The 12,044-nt window shown below is 41.5% G+C and overlaps 2 protein-coding genes across 2 annotated transcripts in view; one reads left to right on the top strand and one right to left on the bottom strand.

Moving 5' to 3' along the window:
• Nucleotides 1–12,044, top strand: part of LOC138965669 (uncharacterized) — a 66,871-nt gene that overhangs the window by 43,033 nt on the left and 11,794 nt on the right. The window lies entirely within an intron of this gene.
• On the bottom strand, nucleotides 2,026–11,569 carry LOC138963695 (uncharacterized). The gene is made up of 7 exons (XM_070335542.1): nucleotides 11,553–11,569; nucleotides 10,546–10,637; nucleotides 9,988–10,245; nucleotides 9,616–9,648; nucleotides 7,671–7,704; nucleotides 2,482–2,546; nucleotides 2,026–2,205 (listed from the first exon to the last, which is right to left on the bottom strand). The coding sequence occupies exons 1-6, from the start codon at nucleotides 11,567–11,569 to the stop codon at nucleotides 2,483–2,485; spliced, it is 498 nt and encodes a 165-aa protein (XP_070191643.1). The 3' UTR covers nucleotides 2,026–2,205; nucleotide 2,482.

The following is a 12,044-nucleotide window of genomic DNA, read 5'->3' as shown; positions in this document are numbered from 1 at the left end:
ACCCAAATGTCATTTCCAATACTGTTTTGACCATTTATTTTACTTTCTTGTTCTGGTTCACTCTTTCCCTTTGTTTGTGTTCTTCTAAGTAGTCAGGTACATAGTGCAGAAACACCTCAGAAAAAGGGTCCCTTTCCAAGAAAAAACTTCAGTGTGCAGCTTTGACAAAAGCAATACACAACGCAAGCACACTCAAGTCTCTAAGATTGTTGAAGTTCTCTGAAATTATAGGTAAACTAGGAAAAACAAAATTGCTTGCCTGGTGTTTATCAAAAATAGTGAAAATCAACAACCTTGGGTTGTTTGTTTCAATCTGTGGAGAGTAGAAAGGGTGCAAAATATGTTATTTTTCTAAGTAGTCAGGTACATAGTGCCCACCTTCAATGGATGATTTTATTTGTTTATTTGTTGTTTAACGTCCAGCCGACTACGCAGAGCCATATCAGGACGAGGAAGGGGGGGATGAAGGGGGCCACTTGTCAAGCGATTCCTGTTTACAAATGCACTAACCCATTACTTGTGTCCCAGCAGGCTTTAGTAAAACTAAATTAATACCTACTGGAAGATTACCAGTTTCCAGTATGTTAAAATAGGCTTAACCTATCTACTGCTGGACTTACATCAGAATACTAACAGATTAAACTATACATGAATCGCGAGACAAGCGGCAAGAGAAGAGATTTTTGGAAAAAATATAGGTGAATGAGCAAGAAGGCAGAAAAAAGAAAAGAATTCATGAAGAAAAAGAGAGCATGACAGGAAAGAGGAACCAAAAATCTACCTAACAGCAAACTAGAAAGCTCCTGCGGTTCCAAAAACAGGAGGGGCCTTTAATTTCATAACCGCAGTGCCCCACTGAGGGATTCAATGGATGAAAACCAGTTGTAAAATCCTTCGGCCAGAGATTCTGCAGACAAATTAGACCGAGAAAATAAGCGTTTGGGTTTGGGTTTGTGCTCCTGTGTCACAGTCTTGCATTTCTCCTTTGCAGTGTGCTGTGGAAATCGATGCACTTTAGACATCAAGTGTTTGTCCAATCTATCCCCCTCCCAACCACAATTCTCCTCTGGACAGCACCATTTCTTAAGTGATCTCTTCCTCTTTTTCAGCAAGGAGGGAATTTCATGGTTTGGTACGTCTCTGTGGCACTGCAGAATATGCCTGTGAACATATATGACTTCCCCTCTACATCCTGCCACTGGACATGGAAATTTTCTCCTTTCCCGAATAGAACCTTCTTTGCTCGTACGACATCTTGCCCTGCTTGCCCTTCCCCTCAACTTGTTGTGTAGAGATTCATCGTCAGCAGTTCTTTCTTTCTTTCTTTCTTTAGTGTTTAACGTCGTTTTCAACCACAAAGGTTATATCGTGACGGGGAAAGGGGGGAGATGGGATAGAGCCACTTGTCAATTGTTTCTTGTTCACAAAAGCACTAATCAAAAATTTGCTCCAGGGGCTTGCAACGTAGTACAATGTATTGCCTTACTGGGAGAATGCAAGTTTCCAGTACAAAGGACTTAACATTTCTTACATACTGCTTGACTAAAATCTTAACAAAATTTGACTATATTCTATACAAGAAACACTTAACAAGGGTAAAAAGAAAACAGAATCTGTTAGTCGCCTCTTACGACATGCTGGGGAGCATCGGGTAAATTCTTCCCCCTAACCCGCGGGGGGTAGAGGTCTCTGTGATGGCACAAAGCAATAAACATTATTCAAAGCGATAAGTGAAGCAATCTTAAGTTACACTGTAGAATCTTTTATGAAACATAAACAAGAGTAACTAACACATCAAAAAAAGAGTCCTTTTCCAAGAAAAAACTTCAGTGTGCAGCTTTGACAAAAGCAATACACAACGCAAGCACACCCAAGTCTCTAAGATTGTTGAAGTTCTCTGAAATTATAGGTAAACTAGGAAAAACAAAATTACTTGCATAGTGTTCATCAAAAATAGTTAAAATCAACAACCTTGGGTTGTTTGTTTCACTTTCAATCTGTGGAGAGTAGAAAATGTGCACAGTGTTGTTCAGGTCCATCCCATTGAAGTTGATGGTGATGTTTTTGTTGTACTGGGGAAAGGCTGCGTTCTTGAGGGAATTCAGCAGGAATTCCTCCAGATTGGTTTCGCCCACGTTGTTAGCTGAAACCTTGAGAGATCTGCCGTCGATGACTAAAGTCACGCTCGCTTTGAGTCTCCCATTCCTGCAAAGAGAGAGAAAGCAGGTGTTGGTTGTGTTGTTGTTGGTGTTGTTGTTGTTTTTTGTGATGGTGGTGGTAGTTGTTGTTGTTGTTAGTGGTAGTGGTGACGTTGTTGTTGTTTTGCGTTTTCTTTTGTTTTGATTTCTTTGGTTATCAAACACCAACATTCAAATTCATGAACTGTTAAACACACATGTCTTTCTTGAAGAGTGCTGAAATGTCAAGCTGTTTATGTGGCAGGTCTGTATAAACGGATCTAGTGTGTCGATGAATACTCACTCTAGCACAAATTCCCCGACAATCGTCTTGCTGAAACCCGGAATAGAACCGAAGATGACCGCCATCTGGAAATACAAGATTAAAGTTCAGTTTGAACCATGTCGATAACACGTTTTATGAGCATCAACAGACAAACAAATAAACAAACAAACAATGACTGAGATGGCTGGTTTCTTCATTTCACAAGCGAGCTTGGCTGTTGTAATCTGGGAGGACATTGGAGAGAACAGCCAGACATGTAGATAGACCCACAGACAGACAGACAGACAGACAGACAGACAGGCAGACATTCATTAAATCAAATCAAAAACATGAGTGATACAATGAATTAAATACCAATAACTGGAAAACCCGATCAGCTCCAATTTGCTATACACACCTGTTTCTCTATATTGTTCTGGTATTGTTTTTTCTTAGTACTGGTGTGTCGGTGAGATCTAGATCTACGTCTCTAAAACTCGACGATTCACATTCTATTCACAAACATACGCAAACAAACTGTTAATGTTTTGTGTTTGAACCTTTAGAATGAAAGTCATCATGAATGTTGTCTTTGTCTATTAAAGAACTTGAATTCATTGTGTAAAAGCTTAGTACGTGTTGCTTAGTTGTGCTCTTGTCATTGTCTGCCCCTTGTTGCCTAGCCGCAGCAATCCAATGCTGTGATTAAGCAATCGTTTTTCATTGGCCGCTCAGGCTAAGCATTCAAAATGATTCGCTTACTTTAACTTAGTTTAAGAGGCCAAAGCTGATGCGTGTAGGCAACACAGGGCTGTTCCATGACCCAGTTACGGATACAGGAAGTGAACTCTGGCCAGATGAGAACTCCGTCAGCCAATAAGAGAGTGAAAAACATGTAATCCATGTCCAGATCCACTGATCCAGATTCAGCGGAAGTAAAAGGGACAATTCTTGTTTTGTGAGAACTTAATCAGCTGATGGCGAGTCAGGGATCCACATAATGTAAGTCGCGTGACACAAAGCACCGCAAGCTTTTACATATACTACACACACACTTTCGTTTGAACGCATAAAGCTGAGGGACATCCTGACCGATTTCTGAGAGTGAGATTTTTTCAAAGGACTACAAGACGCTTCGTTGTAAACAGTGTGTGCATGCCGATGTGGCATGCATTCACCTATTTTTTGTTGTAATTACGTTTGCTCAAGCCATGGCACGGTGTGAAGCAAGTAAACCGTGTTTTTATCATGGCACCTTGTTGTGACCTGTTTTTGTGGAGCGTTACTATTTTTACGTGAGACTCACGTGCTCCTTGTTCAGTTGTTGTGACCTGGTTTTGGTCGGAGCGTTGCAAAACTGCGTCGTTTAGTTTTAGAACACGCGTGAGATTCACGTGCTCTTTTCCGTGTCTTGATTTTGGGGTGAGCCCTGCGAAACTGCGTTGTAAGTTTTGGAATACGTGTGACTCACGTGTTTTTAGTTTTTCATGTCAGCTAGTTCCTTGATCTTCTTTCTGTAAAATATACCGTTTTGAGCATGCACGAAGTGCGTGATCGGTTACTGATTGGTTGTAAAATAGTAGTCTCACCCGATTCTGTCTTAGGAATGTTGTTGGTTGGTCAATACGGTGACCTTTGACTTTTGAATAACTATTCCATGTTAGGTTTTTGTTTCCATAAATACCACTGCTTGACTGCTTCTCTTCAGTCGATCTGAGGGTTTTAGGAAGGGCGGGGATGTAGCTCAGTCGGTAGCGCGCTGGATTTGTATCCAGTTGGCCGCTGTCAGCGTGAGTTCGTCCCCACGTTCGGCGAGAGATTTATTTCTCAGAGTCAACTTTGTGTGCAGACTCTCCTGGGTGTCCGAACACCCCCGTGTGTACACGCAAGCACAAGACCAAGTGCGCACGAAAAAGATCCTGTAATCCATGTCAGAGTTCGGTGGGTTATAGAAACACGAAAATACCCAGCATGCTTCCTCCGAAAACGGCGTATGGCTGCCTAAATGGCGGGGTAAAAAACGGTCATACACATAAAATTCCACTCGTGCAAAAAACACGAGTGTACATCGGAGTTTCAGCCCACGAACGCAGAAGAAGAAGGGTTTTAGGAAGTGTTTGGATTTTCGTTCTGTAAACGTATGAAGGTTAACAAGTGAACCAATGGAGTGTTTCTTGTTATGTTTTAACGTCAACGTAATGTTCTTGGAGACAGTTGTTTCTCAAGTGTGAATTGTTTTGTGCCCTTCGTTTGAGAGGCAACACGTTTTTGGTACTGCTGGTCAACCCACACAGCGCATAAGGTAATTTTGTTGTTACTTGTTTGTGTTGTATTCTGGTCGCCATTTTGTAATGACTTTGTGAGTTGTTTATGTATAACGTGAGTTGGAAGTCTGACTTGTTGTAGTGTTTCTTTATTGTGTGTTCAACTATTCTAGTCTTGTGAAACGTACAGCAATGGTTTGTAGACGCTAGAAAGTCGCTAATGTTTATGATAACTTGTGTTTTCTGTGGTTAACGAAGTTCGAAGTGAAATGTTTTCTGACTTATCCAGCCTTACGTTAAAGGAATTTAGGTAAAAGAGCTTGCGGTCTGTGGTGATCGTTTGTAAACGGGCTTATTTCTAATAACGCTATTGAGGGAAAGTGGATGAGTAAATATCTTGTTTGTGACTTTGATTAACGCAGGAACGCCGGTTGTCGTTAGGAGACTTTTTGGTATGACAGTTTGCTTTGTATTCCTGGCCTGATGAGTCAACGTTTTGTATTTTCCTGAAAGTAGCCATTTTGGATTTAAACGTATGTATGCTAAGTTTCTTGAGTATTCTTAGTGCTTATGGTATTGTTGAACGTAAGGAACGTAATTCTTTATTGTTGTTGAAGGACTAACCAACGAGTGTTTGGTATTTGTAACTTTCTTGTCTTCGCCTGTCTTGTGATTGTTTATTTTTCTTGTTTTTACTTCTTTTGTCTTGTTAATGCATTGGATACTTTTGCCATGTCTAATAATTTGTTTTCTTTTCTCTTTTTCTTTCTGTTTAGTTTTTTACCGCAATACGTAGTACAGCAGTCCCTGCAATGTACGGCCCCCGGCGTGAGCGGACACCTGACATGTACGGACACATTTGCTGGGCACGGAGTGTTTTCCTTCTATATTTGCCCCCCCTTAAACGGACACCTGCAAAACGTGGACGCGGACACTCATTTTCGGTCCCAACAGCAGGTCATACCTCCAATGTACGGACAGACCATCGTCAAATTTTCACCACAACAAAATCGATAACAGAGCAGTCCGGCTCTTGGTACAAAGATCACAGCCGCAATGGCGTGATGACAGTCACTGATAACTTGAGTGCCCGTGTACCCATCAGGAGGGGGGGGGGGGGGGGGGGGTAGTTTTGGTCAGGAGTGGAGTACATGCGAAGATGCCAACATGAAACTGCACTGTGCTCTTTATTCTTGTCTCTTGGACGTAAACAACAGAAACCACAGTCGATAAAGGTCCTGAGCGAAAGAGAGTGAAAAACCGGCCACAGTTCTCAGCATCGTGTGTCTGTGTGTAACCTCTTTCATTGACAAGATACTCTTTGTTTCCCCTCAGCCTTCACCAGTGAGTCGGTTGCCTAATCTATGAACCCTTCAGTTGTCTTGCTTTGTCAAAAGTTACGACACAGTCAACTGGTTTTGCTCTGAGTGAACAGTGCAGCTGGCCTCTCTGTCCACAGTCCCCAACAGTACATGGCTGGAGGGAGTGAGAGAGAGGGAGGGGGGGGGGGGGGGGGTGGGGGTGGAGGGGTAGCTGGCTAAACTCTGTGGGTATCCAGTGTCACTGCATGTCAGCAGGAAGAGCATTGGAGAGAAATAGAGAGGTGTACTCTTCCACACAATTTCCAAGTACAGTGTATTTCCGACTGAAGAGTCACTGCCATGCCACATGATCGGCATGCAGTCAATAAAGCCAGACAAGAAAAACATAAATTACATGATTATGACATTCAAACTGGTTTTCAAGCTTATTCTTGCAAAGCATCTGCACACGCTCCTCTGTGCTGTGTTTGTGTGGCTGCTTTCGTATGTCAGTGCATGGTGAGTGTGTTCACTACCTTGAGGATTTATTTTATCTCTTCTTTTCAACACTTTTCATACAAATCATTTTTACAGAACGTTTAAAGAAGAATTAGGAGTTTATTGTTATTGTTTAGTTGCCACAAGAAGTGATTAGCATAGACTCAATCCTGTTGTTTGTGTGTCTCTGTGTGAGTGTATGGGGGAGGGGGTGGTGTGGTCACCCCTCCCGTGACCGGACACCTGCAATGTACGGACAGTTTTGCTATGGCCCAAGGGTGTCCGTTCATGAGAGGGACTGCTGTACTGTAACTATATATATGCATTACTGATACCTAGTATCAGATGTAAATTAATAAACCAGTACTTTTGCGCGTTATCGCTTGTAACCTGTGTTTGTCATTTCGTATGAACAATTTGTAGTACCAGCCTCGCACACGAAGGCGCGCACACAGTACAACCACCACTTTTGGGGAAAAATAAGATGAAAAAACCAACACATATTAGGCGCTTCCAGACAATAGGGCGCATGCGCAAGATAAAGGAAGTATAGAGTGGAAATAATGTTCTTATTGTATTTGTGGCAAGATCAAAGCTAAGCCCTCTAGCTCTATTCTTCTGTAGTTACACAAAGGCACTACCGTTCAAGCAGCGGTCTCATTTTGTTATTCATACGTTGTTCCGACCAGCTTATAGTTATATCACCTTATTTTGATTTCATAGCACAAGTATCAGCTGCGTGGTCCCACCTGCGCGTAACACAGTTGCATCGGGCGAAATAACTGACCAATCAGATGTGATGCTGGCAAGGTCACCAAAGCCAGCATCACATCTGATTGGTCAGTTCTGAGCTATGTTCACGCTGTGAAATTATTGAACACGCTCGGAATAACACACTCGCCTATGGAACACAAAATAACATGAAATAGGAGAAAATAAGAAGCCCTGCCACGCGTTGCACAGATCGGACTGGTATGAATAACAAGATGAGACCGCTGCTTCAATAGGACGCAGGGGTCAATTTCCAAGAAAACAGTTGCGGCTTATTGTCCCAAAAGTACGGTAGGCAAAAGGGGCACTCTAACCACATAAATCCCACTAAGAAAAAAAAGGTTTTTACCACCAGGCTCATTTATCATCACAGTAAGTAGGTAAACAAACTTACTTTGTCAGCTCTGTCTCGTCCTGGTCACCATTTCCTGTAGAGATAAAGTATATATCTTTGTTGACATACAAATGATGCACCTTGTTTTCTCAATTTACTGTGACTTTGACCCTGATTATATTTGTGAGTCTGTACATTCTCAATCAACATAAAAGCTATATTATATGTTAAAAAAATTGATCACCATGGCTCACCGACTTTGAGTTAAAACTCAATATAGCTATTCTGATAAACACGTGGGGGAATTCGGGCGCTGTGATTGGATGGTCTCTTCCTATCATCAAAGCATAATGCTGCGGAAGTCAGCCATTTTTCTCAATATCCAAAAGCCTATTGTCGATAACAAAGACGCATGGTTCCGGTTTACCAATCTGTACCACGGCGATGTTTTTATCGACAACAGCATACACTGACAACTTAAAAAGCTGTTTCAACAACTGTGTTGTGAAATCGAATGCACTTGGAGTCAGTTTTTCTTCCGAAGTCAGAAAGCGTGTAGCGGTGGGCATGTCTGCGCGAACATGATGCGAGAAAGAAGTTTGTCTGCTATCAAAATCTGAGATCAACGCATCGACGCAAAAACTGTCATTTTGTAAGTTTGGAACAACAAATCAAGGTCATAACAGCGATTGTGTTTTCAGCGTAGCAATAGGGTCCGATATCTAGACTCGAACAAGTATAATGCGACTCGTCTTCGACTCGTCGGCATTATACTTGTCTCGTCTAAATATCGGACCCTATTGCTATGCTGAAAACACAATAGCTGTTAATATTAATGGGCTTAAAAGACAAAGTTCTGTAGTGTTCATGTTCTGTGGAGACGTGACATGTCAGCCAAAGAATGATAACCTTTAAAATTAATCTGTTCCGGGTATAAAAAAAATTAAATGTTGGCCTGCACCAAATATGTCATAATGTATAGTCAGTTCCTTGTGACCTGGTTATTGAAATATATTAAAGCCACACTCCGCCTCGGTTTGGGTTTACAGAACAATTGAAGAACAAAATAATGCTTAATACAACTCCCCTTTGTCATGTCCCATTACACTGACACTAAATTACATTATATACGAAGTGGAACATCCCATCCCAACAAGAAATAACTGAGAAAACCTCAACATAAAACTTTTAAGAGCATGACCCGCTGTGACCCAAAAATGTGACGAGGGTCGGTAGATTATTAAACCCTTAAGTGTTCGAAGAACCAAAGCACTAGCTTCAAAAACGCCTGAGATAACTTCAAATTTAATTTATCATGAATCAAACATGATGAGGGTCAATCAAACGTTACTTCAAGTTCAAGTATGGAATTTATCAAACCCTAAAAGTGTACATAGTATCACAGTTCTAACTTCAAAAACATCCAAAATAACCTTTCAAGTTTTTATGTAACGAACATGAACAGCTGTGACCCCAAAATTTAACAAGGGTCAACCAAACTTGGCATACCTCTCTTCATGAGATCATCAAACCCTAAAAGTTTCCAGCCGACCAATTTGTCAGGTGAGTCAAAAAAGCAGATCTAACCCAATGAAAATAATTCAATGGCCGTTATGTACAAAACCGGACGAGAGGGTTAAGCACCGGGATAGTTTATCTCCGCGCTATACTTACTAGCTGCAAATAGACTTAAAATGTTTAGCACCAGTATGGTTTATCATGGTGCTAAACTATCTATCCGCGACTCATACATACCGGCCCATGGCAACAACTAGGGGGGAAATAAAGTAATTCTATAAGCAAGGTCAGAGGTTATAAGCAGCAATTCCCATTATAAACGGTCTCATATCTCCTCCACATCATTACCCCCCAACTTTAAACCGAAAACAATAATTGTTCATGACCGAAGGAGCTTCATACTCAAATTCAAGCATAGGGAGAGAGAGTGACAGAGAGATGATAACTACTTCAGCCTAACTAAAGGCTTCCAGGCTGATATTCTTACCTGAGTCTTCAGTGTCCGTGTCCATGTCCATCACTGGAACAAGCCAGGTTATTAAACATTAAATTTGATGCCAAGTTTTGTTATACATCTATCCTCAATGAAACAGCCTTTGGCCTTTGAGGTCAACCACTCGTTTAGTGAATCAAACTAAGTAGTAAATTATTAAACACTATGCAAGTTCAGGCATGGGAATTGGCTTTTAAAAATATCAGCTGAAATTTATTGGGGTTCGGGGGCTTCATAGGCTTTTTTCATCATAATTATCTATGGAATCATGTTTTCATCACAATATAGTCAAATCAGATTTATTATTATTCTAGTACCATGCTTCAAAAAAGTATCCAACGCATGACGACAAGTTAAACTTCTTACCCGATGAGTCTTTACCACCCTGCGGTGTGTTTGGTGTTCTCGCGTTGGAAGTGTTATTCTTGGGTCGGGCCTTCTCAATGGTGGCCGTGGCACCATCAATGTCACCACCGGAGAGGCGGATAGCTTTGTCGAGGTCATCAACGCCAGCAAGGTTGACGTAGCAGAACGTCTTGTTCTCCACCTTGCGCACCTCCTTGCACTTGACATCGCCCTCTGATGTCGTGTTGTTCAGCTGGCCGATAAACAAGGTGCAAACCTCTGCAAAACAAATACCCTCAACTTGAAGCACTGGCAGACAAATCTAGCAACGGTGTAACATCAAAGATCTTTGTAAAAGTTTCGGCTCAAGCCGTAACGCGACATAGTGACCATAGGGGGATCTGTGCTTGGTTTACAGTGGTTTAAATCAAGATGGTCAGTGCCAATATAATTTAGTTTTTCTCAAGGATACAATGCTCACAACAGCTTCAAACCATTATGACTCATAAGAGTATGACAGTCATATTAATAACACAGTTATAATCAAGATAGTGTGATCACCCAAATAATCAATGTTACCTGTACTGGCTGTAGCGACAGATGAGTCAGTTGCCTCTGCCTTCTTGGATTCACAGGCAAGCTTCTGTACCACACACACAAAAACAAGTGTTCTTATTATAAAAATGAATGTAAGCAATGATTGATGCCCCTTTGTAATCTTCTTCTTCTTCTTCGTACGACGGTTGTGTCAGACTCAGAATCTGGAGGATGCCATGAACATGGACGTTCCCTTTGTAATCAAGTTTTATACTCTAATATATTTGTGTAATATATTTCTGCATCACCACCACATGTTTCCATACATTTTGTGACAACTGTTGCATGCACTTACACACAAGCTGAGATGCAAAAAAAAGAGCGTTCAAGTAGGTTGGATTAGGGTAATCTGATCAACCCTATTTATTTTAACATGGTTATATGCTAGGAAAAAGTTGCGTGTGTGGGGGTGGGGCCGGGAGGATGACGGGAGAGGGACTGTAAAAGTTAAAAGTTACATTGATAAAATTGTTAAGAATTCGATATTGGGCACGTACCAGTAACGCCCGTGGTCAATATTGTTGCTGTGCCTATACTGTGTCAGAGGGTAAGGGGGTATAAAAGAGTTCAATTTTTATTCGATCCAATAGATTTTTTTAAAAGTGATCAAATCAGAGCCACTGGTTTTAAAATCGTTCAGATTGCAAAAGCATCTGTTCTGCCGCAGCAGTTTAAAAACTGAATGTTTATAATATACATAATAATAATATACATATGACTGGCTTGCCTGAAGATAAAAAGAGGTACATGAATAAAACAAGACGTACAACACAGTACAGCAGTACCTGCGATGTGTGGACCCTCCAATGAGAGGACACCTCCATTTAAAGGACACCTTCTCCTGTCCCTTTTATATTATCTCTACCAGAGTATACCTGTCATGAAAGGACACCTGCAATCTAGGGACACTTTTGGCTGGTCCCAAGGGTGTCCTTTCATCGCAGGTACCACTGTACATTCATACACTACAGTTACATTAGGTAACTGACCTGTTGAGACCAATCATAGGCGCTACTTTAGGGGAATGTCTGTGACGTAGCGCGCTGACGACAGCTAAAATCCAAAGTGATTATCCACTAGACCATCCCTCTCAGCGAACTCGCTAAGTCTTCGCACAAACGAATGACTGTACACCATGATATTTCCACACTTGCAGGATGACCCAGATTCCGCTGATCTAGCCATTGTTTTCGGAACGAAGACCTGGAGTTATGCACAGCGCTAACTACACTGCAACCACAGTTTTTCCCCAAACAATTGTGTCAGTCACCCCTACACCTTACAAGGTATAACTTGACCACATAAAAACATCAAATTCAGTACTTATTCCTTCGAACCAAGTCGAATCTCCCCTTCGATGAAACAACTTGTCAGTGTTGTAGCGTCCCTTTTGAGAAGTGGCCTTGACCCTTGATAGCGAATCTATCATGACAAGAAAGGTGGACTAGGCCAGTGGACTCAAAATAAAGTGGGATCGGTCT

The sequence above is a fragment of the Littorina saxatilis genome, linkage group LG4 (genome assembly GCF_037325665.1).
Source record: "Littorina saxatilis isolate snail1 linkage group LG4, US_GU_Lsax_2.0, whole genome shotgun sequence".
Taxonomy (NCBI): Eukaryota; Metazoa; Mollusca; class Gastropoda; order Littorinimorpha; family Littorinidae; genus Littorina; species Littorina saxatilis.
This window is presented reverse-complemented; position numbering and strand designations above follow the sequence as displayed.